The sequence below is a fragment of the Balaenoptera physalus genome, assembly GCF_965194825.1.
Source record: "Balaenoptera physalus genome assembly, chromosome: 5".
In the NCBI taxonomy this organism is placed as follows: domain Eukaryota; kingdom Metazoa; phylum Chordata; class Mammalia; order Artiodactyla; family Balaenopteridae; genus Balaenoptera; species Balaenoptera physalus.
The window spans coordinates 5,631,150-5,646,262 of NC_138884.1; the positions used below are offsets into that span (position 1 = coordinate 5,631,150).

At 34.6% G+C, this 15,113-nt stretch overlaps 1 protein-coding gene across 8 annotated transcripts in view; it reads right to left on the bottom strand.

The window, feature by feature from the left end:
• FSTL5 (follistatin like 5) overlaps nt 1-15,113 on the bottom strand; it is a 765,145-nt gene that overhangs the window by 479,632 nt on the left and 270,400 nt on the right. For all 8 annotated transcript variants that reach the window (XM_082461701.1, XM_082461708.1, XM_082461706.1 and 5 more), the window contains one exon: nt 13,246-13,494. In XM_082461701.1, coding sequence (XP_082317827.1) covers nt 13,246-13,494 — 249 coding nt within the window. The remainder of the gene's footprint in view (nt 1-13,245; nt 13,495-15,113) is intronic.

The window sequence follows — 15,113 nt, forward strand, 5'->3', positions numbered from 1 at the left end:
ATTACTAGAAAAAATCAAGAGCCGAGCTCATGGGAGAAAATCAGGGCAAAGTAAAATTTCCTGTATATCGCAAAATGCATTAGAATAGTCCTATAAGAAAAAAAAGAAAAAACAACACTCCTTTTTTCTATAATCTCAAATTCTAAAACTTTAAGAAATATGATTTTTTCAACTCCAACTAGGATTTCCAGATTTAACTTAGGTATTCACAAACAAACACAATTCTGATGAATTCTATCACTTCCAAACTTACAGACCTTGGCACATAAATACCAATCCTAGCGTGGATTTGCAGGTGCACAACATAAATGTGGTGATGCCTTGTCTTAAAATAATTAAGGAATCAAGAGGATTGTTTCTTAAGCTAGCTCACAATTTAGTTTATTCAAGTGCTTTAGGATTTGATAATTAGAAATAGGAAGTTTATTTTCTCAAAACTCAATTCATTATTGATTAACGATGAGAGCTAATCGTTTTAAACATCCCATTCATCTTTTACTCATAAAATGAAACTTATTGTTGAAGCTTTACTTTAGTCTAAATAATTTATGTTAAACAATACTTATAGTGTTCCATTTATGTAAAATTCCTTTTTCTTAAAGAGTAAGGGTATGTTTGGCATTCAGCAGAAACTAGACAGTAGAAGATGCGCTTTATGCTATCCTTAGAAAAACAAAAACCACAAAACACACACATTTTCACATAATAAAGAAAAAAATGTTAAAAGTCATAATGATTTGAGTACCAATACCAACATTAATATACCTGTACCTTTTATTGGTTATTTTATTTTATAAATATCTGGATCCTCAGCCAGTTAATTATTGAGGCATATCTGTTCACACTAACGCCAGTCTTTAAAAAAACTTATTATTTTATTGTTAAAATGTGTGGGAAAATAGAGATTAGCATTATTATTGTAAATATTAAAATTTCAGATCAATGTATATATGTATGTACATATATATTACTATTTTAAAATTCATATTTGAATTACTTAATTCTTGCCTGCTATTATGAATTTATCACAGACCCTATCACAGTAACAGGCAGTTGGGTGATATGGTGCCTTAACAAACCCAATATATAGAAATTCACTTTTAATAAACTATGAAAAAATTATCTTTTGTGTCGAGTAATTTTCATTTTACAGGAGATAGTCCTTCCCATTGTAGTTCCTTTAAAATTTTTTTAAATGATTCAAATTAGACATAATTATCATAGAAATTTTGGTGGACAATAAAATTCACCTGCAATGCAATTTTTGTGCTCCCAGGGTGCTTGGTCAGGAATAACTGAATTTTGTATGTTTACCTAGAGATGCTACACCATGTCCCAGACATTCATTCCATACCCAGGAAAGAGCCTGTTGAATGGCCTTTTTGTAGACTATGAATATAAAGCAAATGATCCACATTTACTTTGAGAGGAGATTATGATCAAAGTTCAAGAATATGTATGGTTACGGTAAAGCAAAAAACCAACAAGATGCTTTTTCTTGTGTTTAGGTGAAGGCTCTGGGGATGCACTGGTAGGTAATAATGAAAAATAGAACTTTGACCCTGATGTTCAAAATGAGGGAAACGTGGTGCAGCAGGCTGGCAGAGTCCTGGCTGAGATTTACTGACCACAGAGAACACTGAGCAAAGTGCAACCAAGCAGAAAAGAAGGAGAATGGAGAAGTTTCAGAGTGAGGCTTTCTTCAGAGGCAGAAAGTAGCTGAGCCTGGAATCTTCTGGGGGACCCACCTGTGGACAATGTTTTAACCTATGATTTTGGCACATGAACTCCCAAATTAGAGCCCAACCTGTGCAAACCTGTGATAACTTCAGAGTCAAAACTTCCAGAATCCTGAGTCCATATAAGAGATTTTGTGATAGAAGAATGGAAAAGAAACTTGAGTTTCCTGAAGATGAGACATAACTAAGTGCCCCAAGAAATGGCAAGAAATCAACCAGAGTGAAATCCTATGAATGCTCACTGATATCACGAATAACACCCAGAGTTCCTTCTGTATTACTAGGTGCTGGTGAAGAGACTGCCCAGCATGCAAGAGTAGGAAAAGGACAGCAGCAGACAAAGACAAAGAGATCTGGGTCAAGTACTTTTGTGAAGAAGATAGGTTTTTGAAATAGCTAAAGGCTCTAGCTCAAATTGATCCATTCACTCTAATCTGATTGGAAATAAGGTTGGAATAGAGCTTGCTTTTTATGCACTTAACACTTTGGTCTTCCTGGGCTTTTCTTAAGAAACAGGGTCAAGAGATTGGGTTGTAAATGGGAGCAATGCCTTGGCCTCTTCCTAAAGCCACAGTGCAATGACTTATTTCTCTCAAGGTCACTGCTTTCCAGTCTCAGAGGGCAATGGGATGGTCCGTGTTGGGACAGGAGAGTGAGGAGGGCTGGGAGAGGGGTGAGGTGAAAAGAGGCTTTGCCTCTGAGTAACAAACCATTTTCTGTATCTGCAAGTAAAATTTCCAAATATTTAGGATGACCTAGAGTCAAACACAGCAACATATTTCTCTCTACTGCTTGTAAGATAATGTCTCGATGTCTAAATATGATTTTTGCTTATTTATTAATTTATTTTGTGTAGTATTCTGATGGTGAAATAATTAGAATTCCATAGACAGGACATGGCATCATCCTTCTCTCATATATTTAAAGATATGTTTAAATGAAACTCCACGCCTGCTGCTTCCAGTAGATGTAGACACAGCAGTAACAAATTTATACAGGAGTCGGTGTGCAGGTTTACTGTGGAATTAATGAACAAAGCTGTCGCTATGTTGTATACGAGCTGTTTCTGAGCTCTGGAGAGCGTGCCAACGTGTCATGTAAATGTTTCCACTTCCTAAGATTTTTAAAGGCCAAAACATGTGCTGTATTATTCAAACATATTTTTCTTCAGGAGTTGAAAGTAATTTTGACAAAATTTAATTAAACTCCAACCCCACTCTTATGTTTTGTAGAATGCCATCATAGCTAAATGCCATAGTTATTATTCCGAGTACTGGAAAACACACCCAATACCAACCAGCATGTTCTTTTCTATTTCACCAAAAGTGCAGTTGATGTGGGCCTATTAGTATCTTTCAAGTGAAAAATTAAACAATGATCAGTTATATTGTCTATATAATTAATTTACACCCACATATCTGTTTTGAAAATAAGTAAATCTGGGGATCCAAAAAATGAATTATGGGTTTTGATAAGGCATGGAAACTCCACTCAAAGCTAGAGCTCTAATGTCAATATTCTGTGCTTGTTTGGGAGTAGATGGACATCCAGTGACTAGATAGATACAATGCAAATGAGCAGTTCCAAAAATCGTTCTCCTCCTTATAATATTCCCTTAGTCAAAACAGGCCACGCACTACATACAGGACATCAGGTTGTCTGAGTTTTTATACATACGAATTAGCTTCAGCACACACTACATCACAACACTTTTACTGGTACTCATCTGAAATTCAAGTGAATGACCAGTATCTCCTAGGTTGACAGAGTGAATAGAATAGGTTAAAGATGTGAATTCTTACAAAGGAAGACTCCCTTCTTATTAAAAGAATGGGCAGTGACTTTCAAAGCCACATGAGTTGACACGCGGGATAAAAAGGTGGAATTTGTTCTCAACACGTTCCTTCTGAGTTCGAACTTCCCTGTTGTTTTCTGAATGTGACTGTCTCATTTCTTTCTGAATATTGTTCTCAAGCATCCCTCCTTTCTGCTTTTAATTTGGACCTCATACTCAGTAATAATAAACTGCCAAGAGAAAAAACAAAAACTATATGGCCATAAATAATGTTTGGATGTAATGTGACACATATACACTGATAAAAAAATGTTTCACTTAAACAAAGGGTAGATAGGTTGTTTTGACACAGAATGATTTCAGCATATCTGACTATCAGGTACATATGTTAATCTAACATAACATGAGATTTTCTGGCAATGGGGAAAAACATCATTGGGCATTTATCGAATGAACTAGCCACTCATTTCCACTCATTTGGCAAAAGTAAAAACTGTGTAATCTTCATCTTTGGATAGTGCCTTTAAAATGGGTCAGCCACAGGATTACGTGACAATAAACGATCATCAGCGAACAGTCAAAAAATTATATTTGCTCATGCATACCTATCCATGGTATATATATATATGCATATATATATTTTCTATAGATACTTTTATTAATTATAACCTGAAGCCTTTTGACAGGCATGTGACACTTTGAACACTTATAAATTTAATCAAGCATATGTAATATTGTTCCATTCAATTAATTACACTAATGCTTAATTAGATTCATCAAAAGCTCATGCATCTCTCTCAATTTTTATTAGCGTTTTCTTCCTTTTTAAGAAAAAAATGTTTCAAAAAGTGAATTAGGGCTTCCCTGGTGGTGCAGTGCTTGAGAGTTTGCCTGTCAGTGCAGGGGACACGGGTTTGAGCCCTGGTCCGGGAAGGTCCCACATGCCACGGAGCAACTAAGCCCATGCGCCACAACTTCTGAGCCTGTGCTCTGGAGCCCACAGGCCACAACTACTGAAGCCCATGCACCTAGAGCCCATGCTCCGCAACAGGAGAAGCCACCTCAATGAGAGGCCTGCGCATCGCAACAAAGAGTAGCCCCCGCTCTCCGCAACTAGAGAAAAGCCCGCGCGTAGTAACGGAGACCCAACGCAGCCAAAAATAAATAAATTAAATAAATAAATTTATATTAAAAAAAGTGAATTAAATGTCAAAAACCCTAGAAACATCCACATTAAGCCAATCTATATTCCAACATGAATGGGAGCCAGATGGATTAAAACATATTGAATAAATTAAATGTTTAAATGAAGAAATATTAGATAGAAAATGTTTGAGCTGCCTCAAACTTTCAGATAATTTGCTTAACCAAATAAAGCAGTTTCATTTGTCAAAGTATACCCTCAGCACAATGACTGTTCTCAATAACATTGACTTATAGCTTGCTTATGGAAGTAATAATAAAATGCTATTATCTTAGATATATGTCAAGATAATTGCCCATCCACTTTCTGTTTTTTGAGAGTTATCTGTCAACAGTTCTTTTTTCCTAAATAAAAATAGTTTGTGTATGACACAAATAGTTATGCATAATGGTGAGTGCTAATTCATCAGAGAGATGGAAAGCGATTGAAATAAAATAGCTATTGTAGACTTATATGCTTTCCAAATACTTTGGAAAGGTGTGTCTTGGCTAACTAGTCTAAACAGATTTCATTATTGCAAGTTTTAACTAAGAGGCACAAATGCAAACTGTATATTAGCATTAGGAAGTTAACCCAAAATATGTAAGAGAATTTCCAGGATTTAGAGATGGTTGGGAATCCATTTTGTTCTATACACAAGCTGAGGCAAAAGGTACTCACCAGGAGAGCTCTGGATACAGAGTAGATATGCACAATAAAGCAAAGATAACATAATCATTCTGCCCCTGAGAGAGGGAGAAAATATGGCTTTGGACTCTTTCTTCCTATGTAATTCTTTCCTGGAAAAATTAAAATCCTGGTTCAACCCCATTCCTTATCTTCTCAATGCCTTACTCTAAGCAGCTGACTATATTTGTATCAGTAGAAGAATACACAGCCACGGAAGACTACTCTCACTTTAAATTCATGAGCAAAATGTATCACATGGTTTGTCAGCACTACCCAACACCCTATTACATCCCCTGGTCTTTTCTCTCTCTTTCCTTGTTTATTGTTGCACAAATTTTTTTCTTTGTTCTCAAATCTCCGAAACTTTCTTCTCTGCCACTTTTAACTCATGCTTCCTTTTTATTTCATTAAGAAATTATAAGCACCCAGATGAGAACCACACACATCTACAGTATGAAATATGTCCAGCTACCGGCACCAGAAAGGGCCTGTTTTTTCCCTTCCTTCTTGTTAACGGTTGAAGAATACGTGCTCTCACCTAAAGCCAAATCTGGCCCTTGTGCACTGGGTCCCATTCTCTCTAGCTGATCCAAAGGCTCTTCTCTGGCAAGGGCCCCTCCTTCTCTTGCCCCAGAAATTTCCTCTTCTCCATTTCACTACCCCACTTACATGTCTCCCTTCTGATCACCATATATAGAGGTGAGAGACAGAGAGATAGAGAATCTCTACATGAATCTGCTCCTCTTTAGAGAAACATTCTTCCAGTGAGCTTTCTGTACTTTATCTCTCACTCTCTCAGCTCCTGTTTTCTCTCTTACCAACTCTGACCAAAGTCAAGCTTGGACTTAATCTTTCCAAACCTGTGGTCATTTCCCGATCCTCATCAGACTTGACCTCATCCACATTTATTTCAGCTCACCATTCTGGCCACCATGAAAAACTTTCTTACTTAGCTTCTGTTTATCTACGCTCTCTAAGTTTTCCTGCTATATCGCTGTTAACTATGTGTTTGTCTTCTTTGTTTGCTTTTCTCCACTTTCGGACTGCTGAAGGTTGTTGAAGTACAGCAAGGTTCTATTCTCAGCTCTCTTGCTTCCCAGTGTGCACTCATTCATCCTCTAGTTTATCTCAACCATAGAGTTCTTTGGTCTTGACACTTATAATTCTTAAATGTATGTCTCGTGCTCCAAAATCTTCCTTGATTTGCAAAGTGATTCCCTCTAAATTTGTTTCTACATAACTCTCTGGATGATAATCACATGCAAAGCTTCTCACTTTTCCTATTTGGCTTTAATTTTTATTATTATCAGGTTTTCAAATGTTCTCTGAAATATCTATAGGAACTCCCTCAGAAAGGATTTTCAAAGTGAAACATAGATCAGACTAATTGAGAATAATTTCCAACTGCATTTTCTAGAACATGTTATCCCCAATTACATACGGTGAATGTAATCAATGGAAAGTTTTTCATTATCTGGTTTTTGCAAAGAAATATCAGAGAGGAAAAATCAACTACATTGAAAAATAATAGTTGTAAAAAATGTTCTTCACTTCGTAAGTTGCAGAAATATCACATTTAACATTTGAGAATCAGATAGTAAGAAAATGAACACCATAAGTGTAGGCGTCAGTGAGAGGTAATGACTGATACAATATTTAAACAGCTTCAAGATATAATCAAAATTATTTGAACTAATAAATTGTTCTCATTTTTTCTGTCATTGTTGAATACTGTGCTCTATTGATAAATATTCATTAATCCATAGAAAACATGAAATAAAATATTAAAATAAAATATTCCTTTTATAACTTGATCCCCAAAAAATGATAAACATAAAAATGTACAAAAATAAGTTGACTACCCATGTATTTGAAAGTTAAATTTAGCTCCTATATGTCACAAAAAGAGGAAAATTTGACAAAAATTAAATACAATAAGAAGTCCATTTAGTCTCTAAATTTATATGGGGGGGTAGGGGGGTAAAATCACATTGTTATACATCTAACAGATATTCTATTTATAGTATACGGTAAGCAAAATAAGCCTATAATAAGTCAGTGAGAAAGGCGACTATGAGATAGGTGTTCAATTACAATCAAGAAACCAATAATAAATATGCTTCTAAACTTGAGTTATTTTTTTCTTTAAGTAGTCTTATTTACAATTGGAAAACTTATTACCTTCAATTTGTTTATTATGATCTGACAGATTTGGTTCTGTAATAATTTGACCAGTCTTTTACACAAGACTGATGTAAAACTAAAAGAAATTATGTGTGGCTTCCCAGACTCAAGGGTGAAAATTTATTTCAATCAAGTGTTCACAGTTATTGAAGTTCCAGTCTTTTAAGCCCAGTAATTATCTCTTACTAACTTCTTCTTTTGTCCAAGAACTGTGTTAAATACATTATTTAATCCTTACAAATACCACAGTGAGAAACGTTGTTTCTAAATAATGTAAAATAGTCACATGGAAATTACTATAAAAAATAAATTTTTAAAAATCAAAGGCAAGTAAGCTATTATGGTATTAGAGACTTAAGCGGAATGATTTGAAGCATACATGCACTAAAAGAGAGGCCAGAAGCCCTTGGTTCTTATCCAAGTAGCTTTAACTTACAGTGTGAATGTTGGAATCCATTTAAAAAAATCTTAGGCTTCTTGCCTTCTGGCTTGTTATTATAATGAATTAATAATATCATAGTTGTGAAAGATTTTTTGACATAAATAATACCCAATATTTCTCATTTCTCTCTGATAATATTTTGATACATTTGTTGGGTGGTCCTAACATTTAAATCTTCCTCTTTTGGAGCTTTTCATATTATATGTAAGATCTATAACATATCTACTATCTATAAATGGAAGACAAACACATACACTATGTAATGTTTACAAAATCTTTTACAGAGTTTTCAAAAATCAGGGGAGAAGTAAACATTTGGTATGATTTTAGTAGCAAATAGTGCATTTACAAGTGTACACCTAACAACGATTCCTAAAGTATGCTATATAGTGGGTTATACATAGGATTCTGCAGGTCACAGTTTGATTAGAGAGGAGAGTGACAACAAAACTATATTCTTAACACTGATTAAAATTTCAGTGCAAAATAGATATGAAAAATGAAACACAGCTCAGCTGATTTTGTCATCAAATCAGAAAAAATTAATGTACATCTAATGAAATTCAGGGGACTAATAAAATTGGTTTTGAGGTTGTGGGTACAGGATGCATTCAGAGGAACTGGAACTTCTGAGTGTCAGCATTTTGTCCAGGTTATTAATGTCACCACCAATCTGTAATTCCGTTTGGCTAATAATGACTAAAAACAAAATAGAATAGAACAGAACAAACAAACCAACATCTGGGTACCATTTTCCAAAGTTGATATTATCAACATAATTACTTTTCATGAAATGGTAAACAAGCCTGTTTCAACATAAAATAGAAGCTTTACCAACATGCCCTTTCCCCCCCCCCAAAAAAAGGCAATCTAAAAGCCCAGGTGGATTATCACAGGGCATTTTACTGATCAGATCTATTTTAAAATTGGCAGCCCAGTTTTCTAGCCTAAGTTCTAGAAGTTCTGTCTTAAAAAATAATAATAATCAGGAAAGAGAATCAATTAAACATGAAATATGGGGCTTCCCTGGTGGCGCAGTGGTTGAGAATCTGCCTGCCAATGCAGGGGACACGGGTTCGAGCCCTGGTCTAGGAAGATCCCACGTGCCGCGGAGCAACTAGGCCCGTGAGCCACAATTGCTGAGCCTGCGCGTCTGGAGCCTGTGCTCCGCAACAAGAGAGGCCGCGATAGTGAGAGGCCCGCGCACCGCGATGAAGAGTGGCCCCCGCTTGCCGCAACTAGAGAAAGCCCTTGCACAGAAACGAAGACCCAACACAGCCATAAATAAATAAATAAATAAATAAATAAATAAATAAATAAAGGAGTTTAAGCAAATAAAACATCAAGAGAAAAGATTTTAACACGCACAAAATGTTTAAAAAAAAAAAACATGAAATATGAATGTCTCTCCAGATTATACCAAAGAAAAAGAACACTATATCAGATCTCATTCAAATAGCACACACATAGCTGTAAAGAAACATATTTCCCAAGTTGTTACTCTCTGTGATGCATATTCAGGTGCACAGAACATTTGCATTTATAACAGTTTTAATCTCAGTGCAGTAAATGGCCAAAGTGTTTCTGTTCAATTGACTTTCTCATAAAAGGTTTAATTCCCTACTCCTCTTGGCAGAGGTTATATCTTGAGTTTCTTACTCCAGCTTACATCTATACTCTGAGTGTGTAAATTCTGCTGGGTGACCCGGTGTCTGACAGACTGACCCGGTGTCAGGGTGAGAGGACCTTTTATTTTTTATGTGTAACCACGTGTATTGCAGCAGTTAGAAAGCCATTTGGGGGTGAGGGATGGGAAATTAAAGCAAAACTCTCATCACAGTGAATAACAAGGCATTATATAAAATGGAAAGTTTGAATCTATGGCAAAGATCATCATAAAGTATTTGATGCCAATAAACAAATACTATAATATTATATATCCTATTGTAGACAGTTTCTTCATAATCAAATAAATGTGAATAGAAATAAATTAGAAGAAAATTTGTGTTCACAGATGTATGTTTTCTCTATAGTTTCAGAAATCATAAATCACTAAAGAAGATTCTTAGTGAATTCATGTCTATGTTTATGAGTCAGTAGTAGTAAATGCTGAATATACTACAGAGGCATTTAACACAAATAATAAGAAGAAGATATATATAGATATAGGTTAGATATAAATATAGATATATGTATTGATATAGAGATAAATATAGATATAAATGTTTTTAATCTGGACTCTAATCTTAATTTTAAAATGATGAATAAATATACAGGCTTAATTATAAATACTAAACATAAATCTGATAAATTTATGATATGTGAAACAAATAGGACTTTGCTTAAAGTTCAAGTCATTAATGAATAATGCAAATCTTCCTTTCTTTAACTTTTTAAAAGTTTTTGTTATTATTTTTCAGTACTTTTAAAATTAAACTCTTTTATTTTATGATAATTATATAGTCATCTGCAATTGCAAGAAATAATACAGAGAGATTCCATGCATCCTTTACTCATTTCTACCAATGATAAGTAACGTTTTGCAAAACTATAGTACAATATCATAAACAGGATATAGTACAATATCATAAACAGGATACCAGCTTTGACCCTATCCACTGATCTTACTCAGATTTTCTGTTTTACTTCTATCCGTTTGTGTGTGGGTATGTGTGTTGTGTTCTAGTCAATTTTACCACACACGTAGGTCCCTGTATTCACCACCCTAGCCAAAAAGATAGGATGATAAAGATCTGCGAATATGTTTAAAATTGATTTTAAGGCATTAGTAATCTTTTAAATCAGAAGTTAACAAACCTTTACTGAAAAGATGCAGATAAAGCATTTTTTAGGCTTTGCAGGCCATACTGTCTCTGTTGTAATGACTCAATTCTCCTTTTGTAGCTCAAAAGCACCCAACAACAATTCCTCAACTAATAGTGTGGCCGTATTCCACTTAAACTTTGCTTAAAAAAATAAGCAGTGACTTGGATTTGGCCTATAGGTTCCAGTTTGTGGATTTCTATAAGGTTTTCATAATCACTTTTTATTATATCTAAAAGTAGAAAAAAAATTTTAAGGAGGAAAGCATTCCTGTTATTTTGCTTGTTTTGATTTTTTCTATTTGAAAATATTTAATTAAACATAATTTTTTAACAGTTCTTGAACATAATATTTCGACTTGCTTCTTCCTTTGGGCCATTATTTGAAACAATATAAACTGCTGAAATTCCACAGAAAGAATAATCCACAAGCACAAGAGTTAATTTTAGCCATCACACTATTAGGCCTTCGGCTCCATAGAATCTTCTTTTATGTCCAAAATTTGGCCAATTGCACACTAATAAGACAAGCAATTTATCATCTTATTATATATTATTTACTTCCTTTCTGCTGAAATAAAATCCTCTTATGAGATACATATATATTTATATTAGGTAAACCACCAAAACAAATAAACAAACAGAAGACCCACAAATTCTGAGACCTGGGAAATGTGTTAACCCCTGGTAACTCACCCAGTTAATATAAATTAAATTGTAATACTATGTATGATGACAAAGTATTTTGGAAGCAATCATAGATCTAATAAATATGCTTAGTATGTCTGAAGGACAAAAGATTTTTAAACCATTGTTTCATGAAGTAACTCATAAGGAAGGCAACATTACACGCTATATCCAGTTCATTTATTTCCACGCTGATTTGCATACTGCATTGCATTATGCCTAAGCCTCCAGCAATAGAGCAGAACATTAAATACTCCAGATATTTTTCCTCACAGGATAATTATCGTATATTTCCATATAATCAATCGGCTGGGCCAAACCTCAACTTTAGAATATAATTCTAAGTTAATCGCATATTATTTGCATAGATTTATGATACTATACATCAATGGAATAGTAAATTTTTCACTTACCATTTCAGGTCAAAATGACAGAAAAATATTTTATGAGTATTAAAGCACAATGTTAATACAGTTAATTTTAGCTATTTATAAAATAGATTAGATAGAAGAGGATAAGAAACAGAACTTGAAACCAAAGCATCTGTTATTCTTTCGGTAAAAGAAAATAATCTAATGTCATCAATTTCTTCAATACGTGTAATCAAGGTACACAGATTCACCTTGGTAAAGTAGCCACAGTGACTACAGAGCCTTCCATCTTAATTCATTTGAAAAGCTGTGTGTCTTTTTTAAAATCGCCTTGGAAATAATACTTTATTCTACCAAGTTTGAAAAAGAAAACTTAATCGGTAGGCAAATGAACAACATTTTACGTTACCATACATTTAAGCTAAGAATTAAAATATCACATGAGCTTTTAAGTGTAAAAATACTTCAGCAACATTCTGAGAGCTAGGGATGTAGAACCAATTGAAGATTAGAAATCAAGCTGATCACTGACCTGTTTGAATGATGGAAGTTCTATATACTTAAAACTTTATAATTTCAGTCTGTGTTATGACTATTCATAAAAAAATATTCTTTCCAGCATAAATAAATAAACAAGAAATAAGTTTATAAATAACTCAAAGGCATTAAAGATGTTTAATGATTTATTTATCCAGCATGTTAAAACAATTTGTCAAATTACTAATTCAGCAGTACTTTTCCATAAACAGTTACCACTGATTTTGAGCACCATGGAAGTAAATACTGCTAACTTTTAAAGTTTAAATTATTGTCATCTCAGATTTACTAATTGGGTTTAGCATGAGTTCATAGTTATTTCAGTGGGCATTTAGAGGTTCCATATAATTTGAATTACGTGGTACTAGATGAAGGCATCGTTTTTAATCAGGAAGAAATGAGATGTTCTCACAGCATGGCTTGGCACTCATTCTTCTCCCAATTTCACTCCAGGTACATTTCAATGGGTGGAATTGGCTTGTTGACTGAATTGACCATTCTGTGTCCCTAAGAAAACTGCCATGATTGGGAAGCCATATGGTGCAATGCTGTAAGCTATATTAAATTCTGAGTCATATTTTGGCCAGCTTTGTTCTCATGACTGAGATTCAGAATTGTATCCATGTAAATTTCTATCCACTTACTGATCACAAGTGTCATTAAGCTCACATTTTTTTCTTTATTTTTTTAGACACTTGCTATATAAAGTGGTGCTAGAGTTTAAACTTAAAGGCACTAGTTGAGAAGATGGAAGAAACAGAGAAAGGTGACACTTTAGGCTCACCCTGTATTTACCTTTGAAGAAGCAGTCTTCATTGTGGACAATGGTAATCTTGTGTTTTTTCAGGCAAGCAGCTCTGTGCACCTCACAGTGGTTTTCATAGAATTCTCCATCAGATCCACACACAGGTTTGTAGTGCCGATTGCAAAGGTCCATGCAGGCACATTCCGCTTGCCCTGTCTCTCTGTTGAGAACACAGTGCCTTCCCAAACCACAGTATTTGTTTTCACAAGATCCCAAAGGGCCATCCTGAATCAGGAATCCTGAGGACAAAGAATAGAAAATCACTTGGATTCATATGTCCAAATAAAATGGTGATGTTAAAGTTTAAAAGCAAAAGGAAAAAAATAATCTAAGATAAATATAATTTAATCAGAGTTCAGTTGTTCTCAGTGGAGAAAGGACTTGTATTAGAACCAGCAGGTGAACTTTTTCAAAATACCCTTGACATATTCCCCTTCTTTCCCATTTCTCCTTGAACTCTCACCTCCCTACCCAATGAGTATTACAGTCCTTAAGGACAAGGGCTCTAAAGTTAAACTGCCTGAACTCAAATTCTCTACCAATTATTAGCTTTATGTCCTTGGATAAATTGCTTGTCTGTGCTAAGTTGTCCTATCTGTAATACGAGGTTGATAGTATAGATGATCTCCTACAGTTGTAAGGAACAGTACATATACTGGTCCACAGAAAGCACAGCCTTGGCACATAGCAAATGTTTAACAAATGTCAACATTTACATTAGCAGAATTCTGGTAGGAGAAAAGAAATGTATGCATATAATGTAGGAAATAGGAGAGAATAGGAATAAGAAACAGTGTCTTGAAAACTTCTTTCTGGGTTCTAACATCTGATCCTTTCTTGTTTTGACCTTTGCCACTTGGCAATTACTGATTAATTTCATGACTAAATGAACAAATCATGAAGAATTTGATTGTCTTGTTACTTGTTCAGTCTAACAATATACATTTGCATCAGAAAAGTATAGGTGGATCTAGCAGTCTTGTACTAAAACCAAACTAAGCAACTTCAGTACTCAGGCTTTTATAGGTAAATCTGGCTTTTCTTCTTTGAGAACATTATCTGACTGAAAAGTAAAAAATGTCAGTAAACGATACATACATACATACATATATATATATATATATATATATATATATAGAGAGAGAGAGAGAGAGAGAGAGAGAGAGAGAGAGAGAGAGATACATGTATCTCAAGGAATAATATATATTCATATATATACACATGCATAAATGTGTGTGTACATATATTTACCATTGGTGACACTTATATACTGCAAAAAATAAAGTTTTGAGAGGTTATAAACTTAAATTTAAAACCATCTCCCTACATGATTGCATCATAATGATTAAGAATATGGTTTCTGATCCAGAGTTTAAATCATAACTCCACCAGTTACAAACTTCAGGACCTTGGGTCGGTATCTAACATATCTATAACTTAGTTTCCTCATCTGAAAAATAGGACTAATAGTATATATCCTCAAATGGTTATCAAAATTAAAGGGTTTGTGAGGGAGAGATCAAGATGGCAGAGTAGAAGGAGGCTGGGCTCAACTCCCTTCACAAACACATCAAACTACAAATCCATGTAGAGTGACACTCACTGAAATCTACCTGGGACTAACACAACAGGTCTTCTACACCAAGGCTATAAATAAAGATCCACAGAGCATCTGATAGGAAGGGAGAAAAGTGATCAGGCATGAACCCACACCCCTTGCAGGGGACACAAAAGAAGAATGAACATCACAGGCCTGGAGATTCTCCCTGGGAGCAAGTGATTCAAGCTACATATTAGGTGCCCCAGCCTGGGGCGTCCAACACCAGGAAGGTGAGCCCTCTTAGCTGGTTTGAAAACC